The 19,545-nt window shown below is 47.2% G+C and overlaps 1 protein-coding gene across 2 annotated transcripts in view; it reads right to left on the reverse strand.

Moving 5' to 3' along the window:
• Window positions 1–19,545, reverse strand: part of LOC121440573 (proline-rich protein 5-like) — a 90,929-nt gene that overhangs the window by 12,629 nt on the left and 58,755 nt on the right. For both annotated transcript variants that reach the window (XM_041641327.1, XM_041641326.1), the window contains exons 5-7: window positions 16,273–16,330; window positions 10,194–10,285; window positions 3,712–3,852 (exon numbers count right to left, since the gene is read on the reverse strand). In XM_041641327.1, coding sequence (XP_041497261.1) covers window positions 3,712–3,852; window positions 10,194–10,285; window positions 16,273–16,330 — 291 coding nt within the window. The remainder of the gene's footprint in view (window positions 1–3,711; window positions 3,853–10,193; window positions 10,286–16,272; window positions 16,331–19,545) is intronic.

The following is a 19,545-nucleotide window of genomic DNA, read 5'->3' on the forward strand; positions in this document are numbered from 1 at the left end:
TGGTGATTCTCCATACCCTCTTTTGAGCTTCACTCCCCCTGAGCTCAAGCATTAGAATGCTTAGCGTTGGAAATCAAAAGAAAAAGAAAAGAAGCTGCTTACACATGAAGTTCTGCCCAAACTGGAGGGGAGCACTCAAGGCAGTAGGAAGGAAAAGGCACAGGAGCCAAACCAGACTTTAGGGCAGAGTGGTCCAAATCATAAAGCCACCTTTATTAGGTCTCAAAGCCCAAGAAACAGTTGTTTCTTCTTCTATTTCTTCTCTTGATAGTTCTCATCAACTTCTTCTCCCCGAAAGAGACATTACAGGAAACAGAAGTGACAAAAGGCAGGAGGAAAATGGATAACAACACAGCTTGGAGTTGGGTAGCGCTCCCAAAGACATGACCCTTGGGGACATCCTCAGTCTTCTGTCCCACCGCTAGCCCAGTTAGCAAAACAGTCAGTAAATGACAACTTTTCATGGTCCAGTATGAAACAAGATGCTAGGCCCGACATTCAAAATGTGAAGAGTGTTGAGTGGGAGATGGGAGACTATTAACCTAGGCACAGGGCCCTCCAAGGACAATGTCACACACCCTGCCTCTTGGTCAGGACCCCATAATGATTGAATGCTTCCCTCATCTAGGTGGGGCCCCTTGAGAACAAGAGCTTTCTACCTACAGCAAGAGATGCCCTGGCATCTTCTTATAAGGGAGGGGTTGATTCAAGAAGGCTTGAAAGGCTGGTAAGAATGGGAGAGCTGAAGTCTGTGAAAGGCTCTTTCTCTTTGTACCAGATTCATTTGGGAAAATCTTCCCCAGGTCCCATGTCCCTATGGAGAGTTAGGGCCTAAGAAAGACAAATCACAGTACATCCCTATAGCAGGCATGGCCCCAGAGTGGATTCCCTGAAATTCTATTCTGACTCCGAAGCTGCTGCTCCTCAGGACCCAGAGAATCAATTTGGACCCAGGGAAGACCTACACTGATTGCTGTCAGCCTCCCTGCCTCAGCTCTCTGAGCTCCAAGGGAGAAAGCGGCTCAGGAGACCTATTACCACGAGGCTCAGAGGGAAGCCATGCCAAGTACCCCACCCCGGAGAGTGGCTATCTTAGAAGTTCGAAGGGTGTTTCCAGTACCCGAGGAGGATACAGGAAGGAAGGCTAAGAGGTCAGAGAGAGAAAGCTAAGGGAAGGCCGACTGGTCCAGCTCCCTCACATTAGGCTGAAGTCCTGCTGGTTAGCTGGCCTCTCTGATCCTCTTCCTCCTTGAAGTGGGAAAAAAAGATCCACAGCCGAGACTATTTCCTTGTCCAATTTTCCAGAACTCCAACATAGCCAGGGAGCTTCTCCAGCTGTATTTTACTCCTCTGAAAGAAGCCATGGCCTTGGAATCCTCCTTGGTCATTAGCAGCTGGCTCCACCTCTTTATGAACACCTGCTTTTATGATCAAGACTGGGCTGGGTGCTGAGGGCACAAACATGAGGAAGAAGCTTAAGATTGGCTTTGACTATTCTGGACAACAGTGTTGAGATCAGAGGGGAAGTGAGCACCAAGATCTCAGCCTCGCACGGACCACGAAGGCCAGAGCACCAGGTAAGCCAGCTCCCAACATCTGAGGGAGAGGTGGAGGGGCTCCAGGCCCAGGGACAGTCATGAGCAGCTTTCCTAAGATCAGCTGGGAAGAGCTGCAGGTACACAGCATGGTGGGTAAATGCGACAAAGGCAGAGTAGTCCTTCTGGGACATCTTCAGGGGCTCTAAGGGGTGACGACATGTGTCATCAGGAGACTACACAAGACCCAGAACCTCAAAAGGCTTTTATTAATAGAAACATGTCCTCCCTCTCCAGCTTCAGTTGGGGAGAATCTGCAGAGGGCAGCCACACTCGCAAACAGAAAGGGATGTGTGGTAGTTAATCTTGACTGTCAGAATGGAAACGCCCCTTGAGGGCTTATCTAGATTAGGTTAATAGGGTGGGAAGACCCCACCATACACATGGACAGCATTGTTTTCTGGGCTGGGGTCTCAGAGTGCATAGAAAGAGAAAGCCAGCTTAGCATCTGCATCTGTCCTTCCCTACTTGCTGATACAGATACAAGATACAGTGTGGCCAGCCGCCTCGCCTTCCTGTTGCCATGCCTTCTCTGCAGTGATGATGAAACCTAAACAACCCTTCCTCTTTTAAATTGTTTTTCTCAGGTATCTTGTCACAGCAAAAAGGGAAGTAACTAGCGCTGGATGCCTCCCCAAAGCGTTAGAAATGAAAACAGAAAGTGGAGCCCAACTTCCGAACCTCACTCCCAGAACCCTCAGGGGCTCCTTTCTACACGCCATATTTGGGAGCTAAGCTCTGTGTCCAGTACTTCAGGTGCAAGCTGCCATGCCTATCCTTTTCTTCCCTTTTACAGAAAGGCTGGATGTAGACTGATACCCACCCTCATCTCTGAGACGACCCTTCCTCTTTTCTGATTAGAGGAAAGGGGAATATGTAGAGAGATAACCAAAGGCACATAGATGGGGCTGGTGGCATCTCACTAGTCATCAAGAGCCGGATGGAGGCTGGAAAGTGAGAACTGCCATCCACGGGAAAGGGCTCCCCAGAGCATGTTGGATCCACCTGACCTCACTCAGGGTCAGCTGATTGGGCAAAAGGGAACTCCAAACACAGCACATGCCAGTCAGATCTCTTACCCAGAAGAGGGAGCAGGATTCTGAATATTAGAATCTTACCACCTCTTACCAGCTGGGGGATTTTGCTCAAGCACTTAAGTGTCCTGCTTTTGTTTCCTCGTCTGGAGCATGGGAATAAAACAATGCTGACCTCATTAGATGGTTATTTGGATTGTTTAAGAAAACAGTACATTTATAGTCCATGTGCCTGCACCTGGCAAATCACCAGAGCCTGTGAAGTGTTAGCTCATCTTCCTGTTGCAGATTTAGGATTGGGACAAGAAGACAGCATGGAGCCATCTGGGTAGTGTCTCTCTGGTAAACACCACGGAATGTCACATGTAATCTGATCCGAATTATTCCACAAACAGAAAGACCAAGTCCAGAAACAACCAGGCAGGCCACAAGAGACAGCATTCACACACACACACACACACACACACACACACGCACGCACGCACGCACGCGCACACACACACACAGAGGAAGAATGATCCAAACAGAGATAGAAAGTGACCAGAGTTGGTGGCTCTGGGACCCATGTAGGAGTTCTAGGTCTGTCTTGACTCAACTATGGGAGATGCTTTGTCCCTGTTTGCACTCCTTGGATGAGCACAGAAGGATGTCTTCTCCTCACTAGCTGGCACCACAGTGGAAACCTACTTCTGTGCTCACAACCCTGGGCTGGGTGCTAAGGACACAAGCAGAAGGAAAAAGTTTAGGAAAGGCTTTGACTGTTTCAGGCAACAGAGTATTTAGAGCAGAGGGAGGGTGAGCACCCAAATCCCACCCTCACAGGGACTGAGAAGGCCACAGCACCCAGTGAATCAGGTGTTGTTTTCTTCTCTTACTCCAACACCAGCACCAGGTACAACACCAGGAGCCTGCTGGGCGTACAACAAATACACATGAGCCAGTGAACCAAGAAACATGGACGAATAAGCAGAAAAAGGCACAGGTCAGCTGCTCTGCTCTGCGTTAGCCCTGCTCCCCATCTCCATCACGGCAGGATTACTCGGCTGCTTGTGGCATCAGGGGCAGGCCTCCCCAGCACTCACCTGCAGAATGAGCAGCATTTGTATTACAGATGAGGGTAACTTGGACTGTGCCAACAGCAGCGAGTCACCCAGCTTCACCTTCAGCAAGACCAGGTCCCGGAAGCCCAGCAGGGAGATCTGGCGGATGGTCAGCTCCTGTCCCTGGGAAAGACAGGTGGAAAGGTGAGAGGGGACGCTTGCTGAGTTCCCACCAGCCTTCAGTGCTTCAGGGGAAGTGTTCACAGTGCACTCAGGACGGACTGGCAGTGCAACACTCGTGGGCTGTCACAGAAGACCCGGGTCTGCTTTCTCCTGGCATTAAGGTAAGGTATGGGTCAACCAGATTAGATAACCTAGAGACGATCCAAGAAACATATAATAGCGGATCTTGCTGTCAGGAGAGTCCAGTGGTTGGGAAAGAGGAAGAGAGAGGAAGGGAGGAGAGACGAAAAGGATTACAACTCTCTCCCCACCTCAAGGCTGCTTCCTCAACTTCATCCGTTAAATATTTAAGTGCTTATCACAGGTCAGGCAACAACAGCCCGTACATGGTTACATAAGACATCAGCTTCTTCCATAATCACAAGTAACTGAGGAAGAAAAGTGATTTGTAAGTAGGAAAAGCCTCACTATTTCAGCTGCTGGGGTAGTAGGCAGGAGATGAAGATACCAGTCGCCATGAGAGTTTGTGTTCGCTAGGTTTTGTGTGCTAGGCAGGGCCCTAAGATTCTAGATGTAAACAGTGCATGTAATGTCCACTTCTGTCGTGGCTTGTGTGTGTGTGTGTGTGTGTTCTCACACCCGTGTGCAGGAATCCTGGGACTTGGGGAGGCATTTTTACATTTTTGAAAGTGTGTGTGTGTGTGTGTGTGTGTGTGTGTGTACACGCGCGTGCTCAGGTGAGTATGTGACGGAGGGGGAAACCTGACTAACCCCACACTGTCCTGATTAAATATGACTCTTCCCTGTGCCTGTGATGGCACTTCGCGATGCCATCACACGGGTGGGCATTCTGCAATCACCTGAGGCCTCTTCAGGGCATCCACCAAGCTGTATGTCTGTGGAGCTGGGGCTGGACTCTCCTTAGAGGCCTGGCCATACTGTCCTCTGTCTGTCTATGATGTTAGTAACCTTCTAGTAAACTTCCTCTGTCAATTCTCAGTGGTCCCTCAAAGCCATCTGAGATGTTGCAATTTTTACCTCAAGGTTTTTTGTTTTTCTTTCTATAGCATTAAAATGATTACAAATCACAGGAGAAAAGCACTTTTACTCGGTCTTAGGGCTCAGGCAGTACTTAGGTCTAGAAATGACATTCTCGGCTTAGCTCAAGCTGGACTAGAGAAGGATTTCTGGTTGTTAGATAAAACCCCACCATTCCTTAGAAACTTGTGAAATGGGTCCACCCATCAAAAGGACTCATTTCCCTTGCCTCTGGCAGGGACATATGGCTCTCCATTGACATGTATGGGTGGTTCCTCATCAAAGCCCATGCTGGCCTCCAAACTCCCTCAGTCCTTATTCACAAGTACTTGTTACACATCTGAAGTTCCCCACACCAGCCAGCTGACCCCTCTCACTCCCCTACTCCCGCACTATGCTAGCCCCAGGCTATTCCAGCTCCTTTATAACAGCAAGGTGCTTGCCTGTTACCCTACCACACCCACTCTCTACTATTTTTGCCCACTATTCTCTCTCCTGCTATTTTCCCCACTTCCCTGGCCCATGTCTAGTCTGCTTATTTTTCTCTTGGATCTGGATTCTTCTCGATGACTTTGGATGTTCTCTCTCACATCCACAACAAAAACCTTCCCCCTAATCACGGTGCCAACATCTCGGTGGTTTCTTTACTGCGTCCCTCACATATGGTCTTATTCTTTCACTACCCATGCTTGATAGCTAGATGGTTAGGGATGCAAGACCCAACACTAGCCCCTCATTAATCTGTTTAGGCCAGGCTACTCAATGATACAGGATGCTGGAGGATGATAGGAACTATCCAACTTTTGTTCATGGCCCCTTCTGTGGTATCCATCCGTAGTAAAACTGTCTGATTTAAATCATACCAGCCAGAGAAAAAGAAAAAGGCAGGCAAGGGCAGGCAGACTTTTAGAAACTACACTGAATGTCAATCTGGAGGAAAGAGAAGACAGGAGAAATAAGAAGGCAATTCTAGAACTCCCCGCCCCCACCACTAGCAACTACTTGGCATAACCGGTCTTTTGGGCCACCCAGGCACTGGGGCCTCTCCACTTGCAGCCAAAAGAATGACTCCTGGTACTTTGTCATTTTGTTTTGGATTTCACTTTTAAATCATTGAGTAATAGATATTGTTAGGCTACAATTCAAAGTTAGGACAGGGTTAAGGCAAGCAGAAATCACCTTCTGTAGCTTCTTGATATCCATCCAAGAAACCCCTCTTCAAAAGCTTGTATTTATCTTCTGGATTTTTCTAGAAAGTTTTTACCTCTATAAAATTCACATTTAACCTTAAACATACATAGAGAGCATACTTTTCATGCCTGTATTTAGCTTGGTGTACCTTGGACATTTGTACAAATCAACACACCTTGCTTCTCCCTTGCCCCATATTATTTTAAGGTCACATAGTATTCCAACATGTGAGTATACTCTAACTGCTATTTCTTCAACTAAAATACCTTTTTTACTACAACAACGCTGTAATAAACATGTTTATCCATGACTCTCTGGACCCTTTTGTTAGTATACCCAGATCACTACCACTCTTCGAAAGAAAACTTACACTATCGAAAATCCACCTTTAAAAAGGAATGGGGAGCCAGGAAGTGGTGGTGCACACTTTTAATCCCAGCACTTGGGACGCAGAGGGAAGCGGATCTCTGTGAGTTCGAGGCCAGCCTGGTCTACAGAGTGAGTTCCAGGACAGTCAGAACTGTTTCACAGAGAATCCCTGTCTCAAAAACAAACAAACAAAGAGCATGGGGAGACAGGTGAGTGCTGAACAAGTCTGACACCTGAGTTTGAGCCCCCTGAAGCCACATTGAAAAGACCAGATGCAGTCTGTAATCTTGCAATTGGATAGGCAGAGCCAAGCAGATTCCTAGGGCTTCCTGGTCAAGAAGTCTAATCAAGTCAGTGAGGTGACAGGCTTGGGAAAACCCTGTCTCAAAGTGGGAAGGGCACCTGACATCGGCCTCTGGATATATGCTCACACATGTACACGCATACACACACACACACACACACACACACAGGTTTTATGGATACTGCCACGTTAGCTTTTCAAAAGAACTGACTCATGTTCCAGTTGATGTGGGATTCCCCTCTGTATGCTGTGAATATCATTGGCCAATAAAGGAACTGCTTTGGGCCTATAAAAGAGCTGTAAGGGAACAGAGCTAGGTGGCGAAAACTAAACAGAATGCTGGGAGAAAGGAAGCGGAGTCAGAGAGAAGCCATGTAGCACCACCAGAGACCGATGCCGGAACTTTAGCCCGTAAGCCACAGCCATGTGGCAATATACAGATTAATAGAAACGGGTTAAATTAATATGTAAGAATTAGCCAATAAGAAGTTAGAACTAATGGGCCAAGCAGTGATTTAATTAGTGCAGCTTCTGTGTGATTATTTCAGGGCTAAGGAACCGGGACCAACAAGCGGCCCCCTCCTGACAATACCCAGTGAGTATCTGTGAGCACATTTTCTCAGACAGTGGAGGGAATGGAGATGATTGTTTGAGTGGGTAAATATGGTAGACATTCAAGAGTAACCCATTCCAAATCCACCTGCTTGGCCAGGCTAGAGAGCAACGGATCTAAACAATTAGGGTAACCTCTCCTACTGAACCCCCAAATCAACCTGCTTTATTATTGCCACTCCATCCTTCCCCATGCTATTTCCTTTCCAGAATGTTCTTAGCCTCTTCGCATGAAAATACCTGCAGGAGTGTGGGCTAGCAGGAGGGTCACAGCACTCCCCAGGAAAAGATGAAAGACTGCCCTAAAGTACCTTACATATTCGGAGAGATAACCGACTTAGTAAGTGACCAGAAGGCTATACAGTGTCAGTACCAGGTTGAAATGTGAGCCCAAGAGGGTTCAGACTAGCAGTGTGAGATGCCGCTTGCACTGGTACTGTACTCAATACCTCACACCTTCAATGCAGCCTGAAACGTGGAACTTCACATCTATGGTCCCAGCAGCCAAAGCCTTTCTCCACGTGCAGACTCTGGCTTCTCATACTGCCTGGAAATGCACTGGATGTGAGATGAGGTGCTCGGTTCTCAACAGAAACAAGTCAGTCACTGCTTCCTGGGACTTTCAATTTGTGGTTCTCAGACTCTGACAGGGTTTCCCTTCGTAGTGGACCAGAGAAGAGACACCTACTCATCCAAAATTAAAAGCAAGTCTATCTTTGCCCTTGAAACAGAAAAAAGTCATCTCCACGTTACCTAATACACAGACCTCCCACTCTCTGTGCCTTCTACCTTGGTGCCGGTTTGTGCAAGCCTCCCTTATCGCCTTTGAATTTTCCATTTATTCTTTGAGTCCATGCCTCTCCCTCTCTCCCTCAGCCAGCAAATAAAATGGATGAGCATAAGCAGATGTCCTTCAGGGTCAGCAGGGGGAGAAAGTGGCCTCCAAGTGATTGAGGGCCGCGAAATTGCTGGGGCTGAAGAAAGTGAAATAAACAGGCACATAGGATTGCCAGACCTGGCCGCTTGGTCAGAGAATCAAGACAGACCCCTCATTAGGTCTACAGAACTGTGCCCCTGCCTGGCTCTGAGCCCCTCCGTGCCCATCCGCCACCTTCTGTAGCCACCACCTCTTCCTGGCAGTTGCTACACAAATGAGCCTTCCTTTGGGTTAAACACAAGACACCGGCTAAATTTTGTTTCCTACACACATGTCGGAATCCATTGTCATTTACATAAAATTTATAGTTAAGGCAACACCTGGCATTTTTATTTGCTACACCCGTGAACCCTACCCTCAGGTCTATTGTTCTGATGACCTGCTGCTTGGTAAGGGGCGACAGCTGCAAGGGAGAGGGTATCTAAGGGGTCAGAAGCCACAGGGTCTCCAGCATCACTGGTTCAGACTTGAGGATGCTGAGGGGAGCGAGCGACAGGCCAGGCCTCTACTTGAACTGTGATATAGGAGATGGGAGAGGCAAGCCTGAAATGGGAAGTGACACTCACTAAACAAAATTTTAACTGTTGGGTGTGGAGTGCAAGCAATCCTATGCTCCTTTAAAACCCCTTCCGTGCAAGCCATATCCTGGGGCCTTCGCTGCGGAATGAGGAGATTCCAACCATTGCTGGTGGCTCTGCTTGCAGTATGGTTATTACACCCTCCCCCCCCTCCCCCCCCCCCCCCCTCCCGTCAACAAAGCCAGAGCCGGCAAAAGCCTCAGCCCCAGGGGCAGGAGAGGAATGTGAGCAAGCTGCAGGTATGGGAGAGCAATCTGGGAGAGGAATAGCCTGCCAATTAAACTAGACTGTCTGGCCAGCAAGGCTCAGAGTCCCGCTGTCTCCCCCCACCCACCACCACCACCACAGGGGTTAGGATGTGCTGCTACGCTGACTTCTAAATGGATGATGAGGATCTGAATTCAGAGCTTCATGCTTGCTGCGACAAGTTCTTTACTGTTGAACCAATCGCCTTCCCTAAATCCCACATTCTAGAAAAACATTTTATTATCCTTATTACTTTAAATTACATGTATATGCTTGTATCTCTGTGTGGGTTTGTGCTTATGAGAGCAGGGACCCAGGGAGCTCAGAAGAGGGCAGCGGAGCAGTTGTGAGCCATGCAACATGGATGTTGGGAATTACACCCAGGGTCTGCTCAAGAGCAGTACAAACTCTTAACTGCTGTGCTATCTTTCCAGGCCAAAATCCCAATCCCCAGTTTCTCAGGAACTGGATGGTGTTGTGCACAAAGTTAAGTGTGTAACTCCTGACCTGCACTGTAGAACTCCAGCCCGCCCACTCCCCATTCCCCACCCCCCACCCAGCACTAATATGTCATGTAGTTCTTTAGGTGAGAGACCATCACAGACAGCGAGGGATGGCATCCTTTCCCACGACTTCAGGACAACAGTAATTTGCTTAAAATGTGTTACAAGGAGATGGGGGGGAGGGGTGGAGTGGCTGGGTTTAAGGGGTGAAAGGGCATGAGACACACATGTGAAGTCATCCTAATGAACCAAGACTTTCTGATCAGTGTGCACTAGTAAAGTACTTTAAAATTGCACTTCAAGGAGGATGCCAGTAAGAAACAGAGGTGGGGTAAGAAAGAAAGAGAAAGAAAATGAAAACCCACCCTGTTCAGTATATATACCATCAAAACCACAGGGATAACAAGAACCTACAAATTGCTGGTTATATATAAGCCTCTCTTCTCTTGAAGTTAGGGGCTAAACACAGATCCAGAGAGTCCTCAGAAGGCCTCCGAGTCCCTTTCTAACCAAGGTGCTAGGTCAGTGGAGGAGACAGGCTGTTGCATTCCAGTGACACTAACCTGAACCGGATAAAATATTGCCTGCAGGGTGGGGAGAGTCTCGGTGAAGAAGTGATCCCAGACTTCAGCCAGAACCTCAATGAGACTATCACCTACACATGGGAGAGAAGATGGGAGAAAGAAGAGAAAATGTCATTACTCATGGGAGAGGCCACAGGGCCACTCCTCCTCAAATGAAAGTTACATACACTAGGGATCTTGTAGCCAGGAGCCGCTGATACCCAGAGATCATAGCGACAGTGTACAGGGTCTTTGTCCCTCTTAAGGCCATCAGAAGACCCAATTTGCTCAAAGGATACACACAACAACTGAAATTCAACATCACTAGTTGCAGGCTGCAGAGGGAGGCCCTTTGGGTGAGGGTTTTGGAAATGAGCTGGTCTTTGGCTTCTGCTCTGTCTTCCTGGCTTCCTGTGTGGTCTCTTCCACACTTGCCTACTGATGGAGGAGGGTCATCTGTCTATGTGTTACTTTCATTGGTTAAAAAGAAACTGCCTTGGCCCTTTGATAGGACAGCAGCTTAGATAGGCAGAGTAGACAGAACAGAATGCTGGGAGAAAGAAGCAAATTCAGGCAGTCGCCATGATTCTCCGACCCAAGACGGATGTAGGCTAGAATCCTTCCCGGTAAGCTACCACCTCGTGGTGCTACACACATTAATAGAAATGGGTTAATCAAGATGTGAGAGTTAGCCAGTAAGAGGCTAGAGCTAATGGGCCAAGCAGTGTTTAAAAGAATACAGTTTCTGTGTAATTATTTCGGGTGAAAACTAGCCGGGCAGCCGGGTGGGCGAGCAGCAGGAATGCAGCCCGCAGCTCCTTCTACAGCCTACCACCACAACGACACCCACCATGAGGCTCCTACCAGAAGACAACCCAAGTGTCTGAGCCTCCAACTCAGTGAGCCAAGTCAACTTCTTATTTATAAAGTGACCTTAGGTATTTTGTTATAGCAAAATTCAGGTGGGAAGCCTCAACTGAGGACACAGAATGTGCTTTTCTATCTCCAAACTCAGGAAAGGGGGGTGAAGATTTAAAAATCACACAGCAGTCAATATCCATGAGTATTTACAGCATTTTCAGACGCTCAGCTAAAGTACTGATCACTACTATGTGAGTACCCCACTACCCCATCTTACAGGCTCAGAGACACAAGTAACTAGGCTAACAACAAACTCCTCCTCAAAGGCAAAGTTGGGGTCCCTGACCTCATGGTCTTTATCTGATTGTTTTGAAGAGTGCTTGCACAGTTGTACACTGATCTGTTTGCAGCTATACATTGCTCCATCTGGACAGTTGTTATACTCACCTAGATTTGCAGTTATACATTGCTCTGTGCACAGTTATACATGGATCTGTTTGCACAGTTATACACTGCTGTTTGCAGTTATACACTGACCTGTTTGCACAGTTATACATTGCTGCTTGCACAGTCATATACTACTGATATACTACTGTTTGCACAGTTATACACTGCTGCTTGCACAGTCATACACTGCTGTTTGCACAGTCGTACACTTCTCTGTTGGCACAGCTACATTCTCTGGCCTGATTCTGGCTGTGAGCTGTCAGGTGAGAAGCAGAAAGAAGATCTACAGTATCACCTTCACCCACTGCTGCACCATTGCTGGGAGGCACCTCCTAACTGTGCCTGCTCACCCCTGGCACCAGGAAGTCAAATGCCACCCACAGGCTAAAGTATACAGGTCATATCATGCCACTGAAGGGATGAGAGAGGAGAGAGCCTGGTTGAAGTGGCAGCTGCTTAATGACCTAGATGTCAGAGCTTATGGGCTACTGTCTGCTCATCCTGAGCAGAGAAACTGGGTCAGCCACGACAAGACACCGAGAGACGTGTTTGGCAAAACACCACTCGTTCCACGGAAGGAATCTTGATAGTTTCATTTAGAGTCTTCTGTCTATTAATTTAATGGGCAATAAAAGCAGTGGCCGGGGAGAAAGCACAGAGCAAGGGCACAGCTCGTCGCTAACAGCTGCTGGAAGGGCAGGCTGGGTGCAGAGCAGTGCCATGCTCTGCTTTCCCTGGCAAAGCACTAATCAAATATTGCTAGGATTGTCCTTGGCTAGAACTTGAGAGACTTCAGCAGGTTTGTCTTGGGACGGGTTTGTCCCTCTTCCATTTTAGGTGCAGAGCATCCAGCCAGACACATCAATAAACCACTACATAAAGGCCTCCATGGCAAAGAATGGCAAGCACCAAATGTGTAGGCTTCTGCACATGCCAGGTCTCTCAAGGGTAGGAGGTTCCTATCTGACCCAATAGATGACATTACAGAGCCAATCTTTCAAGTTAGCAGGGACACTTTCTGTTTTCTCGTGCAAGAAGGACACTTCTACAATGTGGACCACACAGCCAAGAGGCTCTGCTTCCTTCTCCTTGTCCTCACCCTCAGCTAGATTTCCCTCTGTCTTTGAACTATGGCTGTGCAGGAGCCTTTGCATATGATAATTCCTCTGCTCAGACTTCTCTTTCTGTCCCTCTTTGCCTAACTTGCCGGTTAATCCTCCTCTTTTCAGTTCAGCTTTGATTCTTACAGTCTGACTTTATTCCTCCAGTTAATCAAACTCTCGCCTGTGTATATTAGTAGAACTAGTCTCGGTTACACTCACAACTGATCACTAACACACTCACCCTACTTCCACACACTCACACACAACTGACCTACTAATAGATGGTGATTTGATTCATATCTGCTCCTATTTCCAGTTCAGCAGTCTCAGAATCTAGCAAGGACCTGGCATCCAACAAGTGACTGATCAGCCACACAGAACCATCTTCCAGATGTAAGCAAGGCTCATTCACAGCAGGGATGAGGCAGGAGGACACCTGGTCTCCTAAATCCAAATTGAACCTCGAAGAGCAATGAAGGCTGTTCCGGCTGCTTTGTTCATAACCCTTATCTGAATCCTTCTACATTGAAGGGAAGGAGACAGAACCCTATGGCACAGAACTATGCCTACTTCCAAGCTAAGATAGAGGCCTCAAGGGTGCATAGAGGAGTCCTTCAACCCTGGAGCTGGGAGGTACCTTCTGAGAGACTGGATCCGATGGATGGCTATAAAGGTCAGGGAGGAAAGAAGGTTCCAGAAGGTGTTCTGTGAGAGCAACAACAACAAAGGAAGAAAGACGTAAAGGAAACAGGTAGCCTCATTTCCAGAAACAGCCTACAAGTCAGAGCTAGCTTCCTACAAAGATGAAGGTTTGAATGGAAGGTTCTAGATGTCTGCCATCGAATCTGCCCTCTGATATACCACAGGTGTTAAACCAGCGGCAGCACAGAGGTTGCTATCAAAAACATCCTGAAAAGCAAGGCCAGTACAACTGTAGCAAAGACTGAAATCAACATGGTGTCCCCGTCCACCAGCTGTCACCAGGTATAGCTGAACACAGTAACAAACCCAAGTACAAGCAGGAAGCTGCCAGGGTACCTTCACCTAGCAATGCACAGGGCATCCTGGTTATTCTCAAATTTGATTTTTTGTGGCACAAGAACCTTTTCAACCAAACAAAACCTTTGTTTAGGTTCTAATACATGAAATAAAAGAGTAGAATCATATTGTTTGAAGATGATGACATCTCTTTACGGTCTTTCTGTGCCTATTCAGTGTGCAGAAAAAGCTCCAACACCACCACCGTGAGACAAGGAGAGCTCAGGGGATGCCTGGAGTGCGTGGGTCCCTGGCCATGCTTTGGGTTTACAAGCACAAAATCTTGGATGATATTTGGTCAGTCCACCTAAGCTCTAGCACTGAGTTTCTCTTTTTGAGTCATCTCTGCTCCTGGTCACTTGTATCCATATTTCTACTTTCCTATTTTAAGGATGTCTAATTCTTAGTCATCGCTTGTTTCATGGAGCAGGTATTACACATTTCCAGGAGCTGTAATACTCCCAGAAGAACGACAAACAAGTGGTATGGCCAGGGACAAATGTTTCTTGTCCCTCCCTCGACTGGAAGGCTACCTTCCACATCTGTGTACTAACCTGACTCCTGGATACAAAGACTTCTAACTTCCTGGTCAAAACAGGTCAACACTGATGGACGAACAGATGGAGAAAATGTCCAGTAAAAGAAGCCACTTACAAAAACGCAACTACTGTATGACCCCTCTCAGTCATACACTTGCTGAGTCAGACAGGGTCAACTCTGGGCACAAGGCGTGAGAATTCGCAGTTTCAAGGTGAAGAACTGGAGACCACGGCAATGAGATGAGAAAAGTCTGTTCTGTGAACTGTGAGGTGGTAACGGGACATTTTGTGTTATGTGCTTTATCACAATTTCAAATGATTTCTTTAATCTAATTTTATGTTGTGCATGTGTGTGGTTTGTGAAACACATGCATACATGCATGCAGGTGCACAAGGAGGCCAGAAGAGGGAGTCTGCCCTCCTGGAGCTGGAGGTACAGGTACTAACTAGTTAAGTGCCTGATGTGGATGCTAGGAACCAAACCTAGGGTCTCTCTACAAGAGCAGCGATCATCCTTACCTGATGAGCCATCTCTCTCCAGCCCCAGTTTTAAAGAATTTATAGCCTTGGTTTTGTTTATTTGCACAGGATATTTGTACACTGTGTGAAAATGTATTGCTGTGATTGGTTTAATGTAAAGATGAATGGCCAATAGCAAGGCAGGAGAGGTTAGGTGGGACTTCCTGGCAGAGAGAAGAACTCAGGGAATGGATCTTAGCTCCAGGATTTCATAAGAGACACAGAGGAGTCAGACATACAAAATGAAGGGGGGGGGGGGGTAAAGAACCACATGGCAGAGCTTAGATTAATACAAACAGGTTACGTTATAAGAGCTATCTGGGAAGAAGTCTAAACTATACTCCAAGTTTTCATAATTAATAATAAGTCTCTGTGTCATTATTTGAGGACTGGTGGTCCAAAGGAAGGCTGATAAGAAAGTCCAACTAAATGGTGTAGTGGGTATTTACAGATTTAGGGAAACAAAAATCACAGCCTAAACGTGAAAGAGAAAATGCTTGAGTGTGCACATGCAAGCATGTGTGCAAATGGCTTTCACTGGACATGATGTCCTCAAAGTTCGTATGTGCTGCACTCCAGTATACGGCTAGAATGGAACATGCTACGTGTTTGGAGTCTGGGTCTGGACATCCACCTGAGCTACATTGAGGTCATCAGGCTAGAGTCCAAAGAAAAGGTAGACCAGCTGTCTGCAGAGTATGATGTTATATGTACCTGATATTACTACAAGTCCTCACCCCACTCCGTAACTTTAAAATGACACTCGGAGCTGGGGATGTGCCCCAGTTGCTAGAGTAATAGCCTAGCATGCACAAAGCCCTGGGTTTCATCTCTAGCTCGGCATAAGCCAGGCATGGTGTTGCATGCTGATATAGCAGAATCAGAAGTTCCAGGTCATCTTCCGCTATGCAGGAAATCTGAGAATACAGGAGCTGAGAGGGAATGAGAGAGAGAGAGAGAGAGAGAGAGAGAGAGAGAGAGAGAGACTTGGCAAAATTCACTAGAGAACTAAGAAACAAGCTGAGTCTCTAGAAGCCCTAGGTGGAATTGAAGGGGTGGCCAGTTCTTTCTTTTGAGACTACCTCCCTTCTCTAGCCAGTTTCTTTCCATCCAGTCAGCTGGATTCTAAAACCACAGACAGACGAGGAAATTTCTTTTCATCTTTCAGACAACTTCCCATGGAGCGGGAGCTTGCTTGTCTTAATGTCCCTCAAATGGAGAGCACTTCTGTCTACCGTGATTCCAAGAAACATATCGCAACAGTGGATGGGGACCAGAGTGACCAGCAGCACCTACGGTAAAGCAGCTGCCAGTATCCCCTCAGAGGACACCACCTGGACACATCCACAGAAACCCCTTACCCAGGTCTCCAATAAATCACCCCATCCCAATGCATTTTTGCAAAGACAGTCGGGGTTGCACAGACAGGGGCAGCTGGCTCAAACCACTGAATGCAGCAAGGATCAGGGCGACTCACTCCGTGGGAGCCTGCTGCTTTTGGACAGCAGAATCTCAGCTGTGTAAACATCAGAGGTTGAGTCACAGCCCCGTGCACCAGGGCCTCGTACTTGCCTTCACACTGCTTGATCTTCTCTTCCACAAAGGACAGTCCTTTTGCAAGAAGCTGGTTCTGCCAAAAGAGAACAAAGAGGACAAGAGCTGGGAGACTGAGTAGGAGTGACCAGCCCTCTCCGATTCCAACTTGTAGGGCAGACTTTCCAGGCCTGTGGTACCAGTCAGGCCTCTATGTTTAAGAAGCCCTTTGTCCTCCTGGAAGGGCACGACCTCAGAGGAAGACTGTGACGACCACGTGGCCAAAGGGCAGTAAGCCAAAAGCCAAATGCAGTCTCCACCCAACCTCTCAAACTAAGGGACACAGAAGGGGCACAGCCCAATTCACTATTGATCCCAATGTCCTTGATGACTTAAACCCATATGGAGAGTCTAGACAAATGTGAAATTAAACGAGATTGTTTTTCTTAAGACAGGTGTGGTGGTATATGCATTTAATCCCAGAACTGAAGAAGCAGAAGCAGGTGGATCTCTGAGTGCAAGACTAGCCTGGTCAACACAATCAGTTTCAGGACAGCCAGGACTACAAAGAAAGACACACACCCCCACAACACACACACAACACACACTGCATCTCAGAATAAATAGATAAATAATTATAAATAAATTTGGGGAGCTGGGAAGGGGCTCAGTAGCTCTGTTCCTCCAAAGGACCCATGTTTGAATCCCCGCACCCCCATCATGTGGCTCACAATTGCCTACGTAACTCTAGCTCCCTGGGATCCAACCCCTCTGTCCTCTCTGTATCTGCTCTCATGGTGCACACACTTAACCGTCAGACACACACATACACATACTTAAAAAATTAAAAAGAATAAATTTGGGGTTTCTCACTCTCGGGGTTTCTTACACTGAACACAACAGAAAGAGCTCCTTTGCAAACCCTCAGGCAGCAGTGAGTGTGTGCCCATCAGCAGCACCAGGTCATCAAGGGCTGTGCCCCGTCCTGGGGGAGGTAGAGAGCCAAGGCGGCACACCAACAACAAAACGCAATGCCCTCTCCTCACACTGCCCTTCAGAAAACCTCAACTCCCTCATGCAGTTAGCTTAGTAAGAGTTTCTTCCGCTGGACTGAAACACCATGACCACAGCAACTTGGGAAGGACAATGTCTATTTGGCTTATATACCCTGAGTCCCAGTACACTGAGGGAAATCAAGGCAGGAACTCAAGCATGGCAGGAACCAGGAGGCAGGAGCTGATGCAGAGGCCATGGAAGGGGGATGCTTACTGGCTTGCTCCTCATGCCTTGTTCAGCCTGCTTTCTTATAGAACTGAGGACCACCAGCCTAGAGAAAGCACCACCCACAATGGGCTGGTCCCTCCCTCATCAATCACTAATTAAGAAAATGCCCTATAGTGTATATAGCTTGCCTATGACCAATCTTATGCAGGTATTTTCTCAAGTGAAATTCCCAGCTCTAAGATGACTCTTGTTGACACAAAAACTAGTCAGCACAACAGTGACGATGGCAGTGTGTGCAGCTGAGTGAGAAGAATGTGGGTACCACATAGGTTCAGGACCTGCTTATTAAAAGTTACCATCACAGACAGGGTTAGTTACAGACAAGGTCTCACTATGTAGCTCAGTCTAGTCTCAAACTTGTAACCTTCCTTCCTCTGCTTCTTGACTACTGGGATAACACGTATATGCCTCCAGTCTCTCCAGGATTTCACTAGTTTTCTTTTTTTTCCCACTAACAGTATGATTTTATTATGTTTTCAATTTATTTTAGTATGACTTAATTCTTGAATACCTATGTTTATTATCTGTAATGATGTGTCTGGGTCTGTCTGTGTGGGAGCGTGAACACGTGAGTGCAGTTATCACGAAGGCCAAAGGTCTCAGATCCCCTGGAGCGGGAGTTACAGGCAGGTGTGAGTCAACCAATGTGGGTGGTGGGAACTGAACTTGGGTTCTCTTCAGGAGCAGGATGCACTGTTCACCAAAGTGCCACCTCTCCAGTCCTATAGTTTAAAATCTTAATGGACATATAAAATAGTTGTGTATTCATGGCCTTCAAATGCACGTGGGTACTAGGTAGTGATAACTGACATATCTCAGATATTTAGAACTTCTTGGTGTTGGGAACACTTAAGAGCCTCATTATCATGATACCTGTGGCATATCATTAAGTTGTTACAAAAGCTGTAGACACAAACCATCGTATAGCCTTAGTAATTAGTGACGGAGGCGTCTACATCCTAATATCTTCCCGGGAGTGAGAAGTGAAGAAAGATAGTGATGGACAGGGCTTTAGCAGAGGTACTGGGAGTCTCTGGAGAGTATTGTGTGGCGAGCACGCCTGGGTCGGTGTGTGGTACACTTGCCCCTGTGAGTGCATGATGTTGGAGTCTTTCCACCCCGGCTCCACTCTTTTCAGCAAGATCATTTAGCCAGCAAGACCCCAGCATCCTCCTGCTTCTGCCTTTCCAGCACTGGAGTCACAAGCTCACACAACCAGGCCTGGATTTCTCACGGGTGTTGGGGACCCAAACTCGGGTCCTTATTTTTGCACAATAAACACATTACCCACTGAGTCATCTCTCCAGTCTCTGTATCAAGACAGTTTACCAAAGCACTATCAAATTTCTTTGATTCTAAAATCCCACAGAGACTCAGATATGAACCAATTTTAAAAAATAACTGGCCACTGTTTAATTTTAAGATGGCATATGGTACTTCAAAATCACAGTTCAAACAACACCATACTGGAGTGTACCCATTTTGTTGAAGGGGAAAAAAACTGTCCATCACAAAATACCATGGACTGGACAGGCAATTATACCAGAATCCCCACCGGTTTCTCCAGCTCTGGTTGAGCAAATGCCTCTGGGTCAGAAAGCAAGAACGCAGCCCGAAGCCAGCTGGTCTAGACCTCCTGGAAGCCAAGATGGGTGTGAAAGATTACTCGGATGAGGGGTTAGGGCAGTCACTCCACCTGAGCACAGATTCCATGTGAGCTCGGAGTGTCTGCCCTCCTCCTTCCTCTGAGTCGGTCTAGGTGAGAGTCTCAGAACGTCACCCTGCACCGTTCAGGACTCCTGATGTCAACACTGGTACCCCAGCCTCGTCCAGAACAAAGCTGCACATTTCCAAGGCACCAAGACTCCTTCCGGTAGGGTTTATATCATCTTGTTCCATCTCTCTAGTTATCTACACAAAGGGAAGAAGCAGCAGTAATCTAGGATGCTGAAGGAAAGTTTTTAAAAAATTAGTCCAGGTTATAACACGATTTAGTAAATACTTCCAGGGCTAGGGACATACGTCAGT

Source organism: Microtus oregoni, unplaced genomic scaffold (assembly GCF_018167655.1).
Source record: "Microtus oregoni isolate MIOR12 unplaced genomic scaffold, Mior012 000068F_ref0000429, whole genome shotgun sequence".
Lineage (NCBI taxonomy): Eukaryota > Metazoa > Chordata > Mammalia > Rodentia > Cricetidae > Microtus > Microtus oregoni.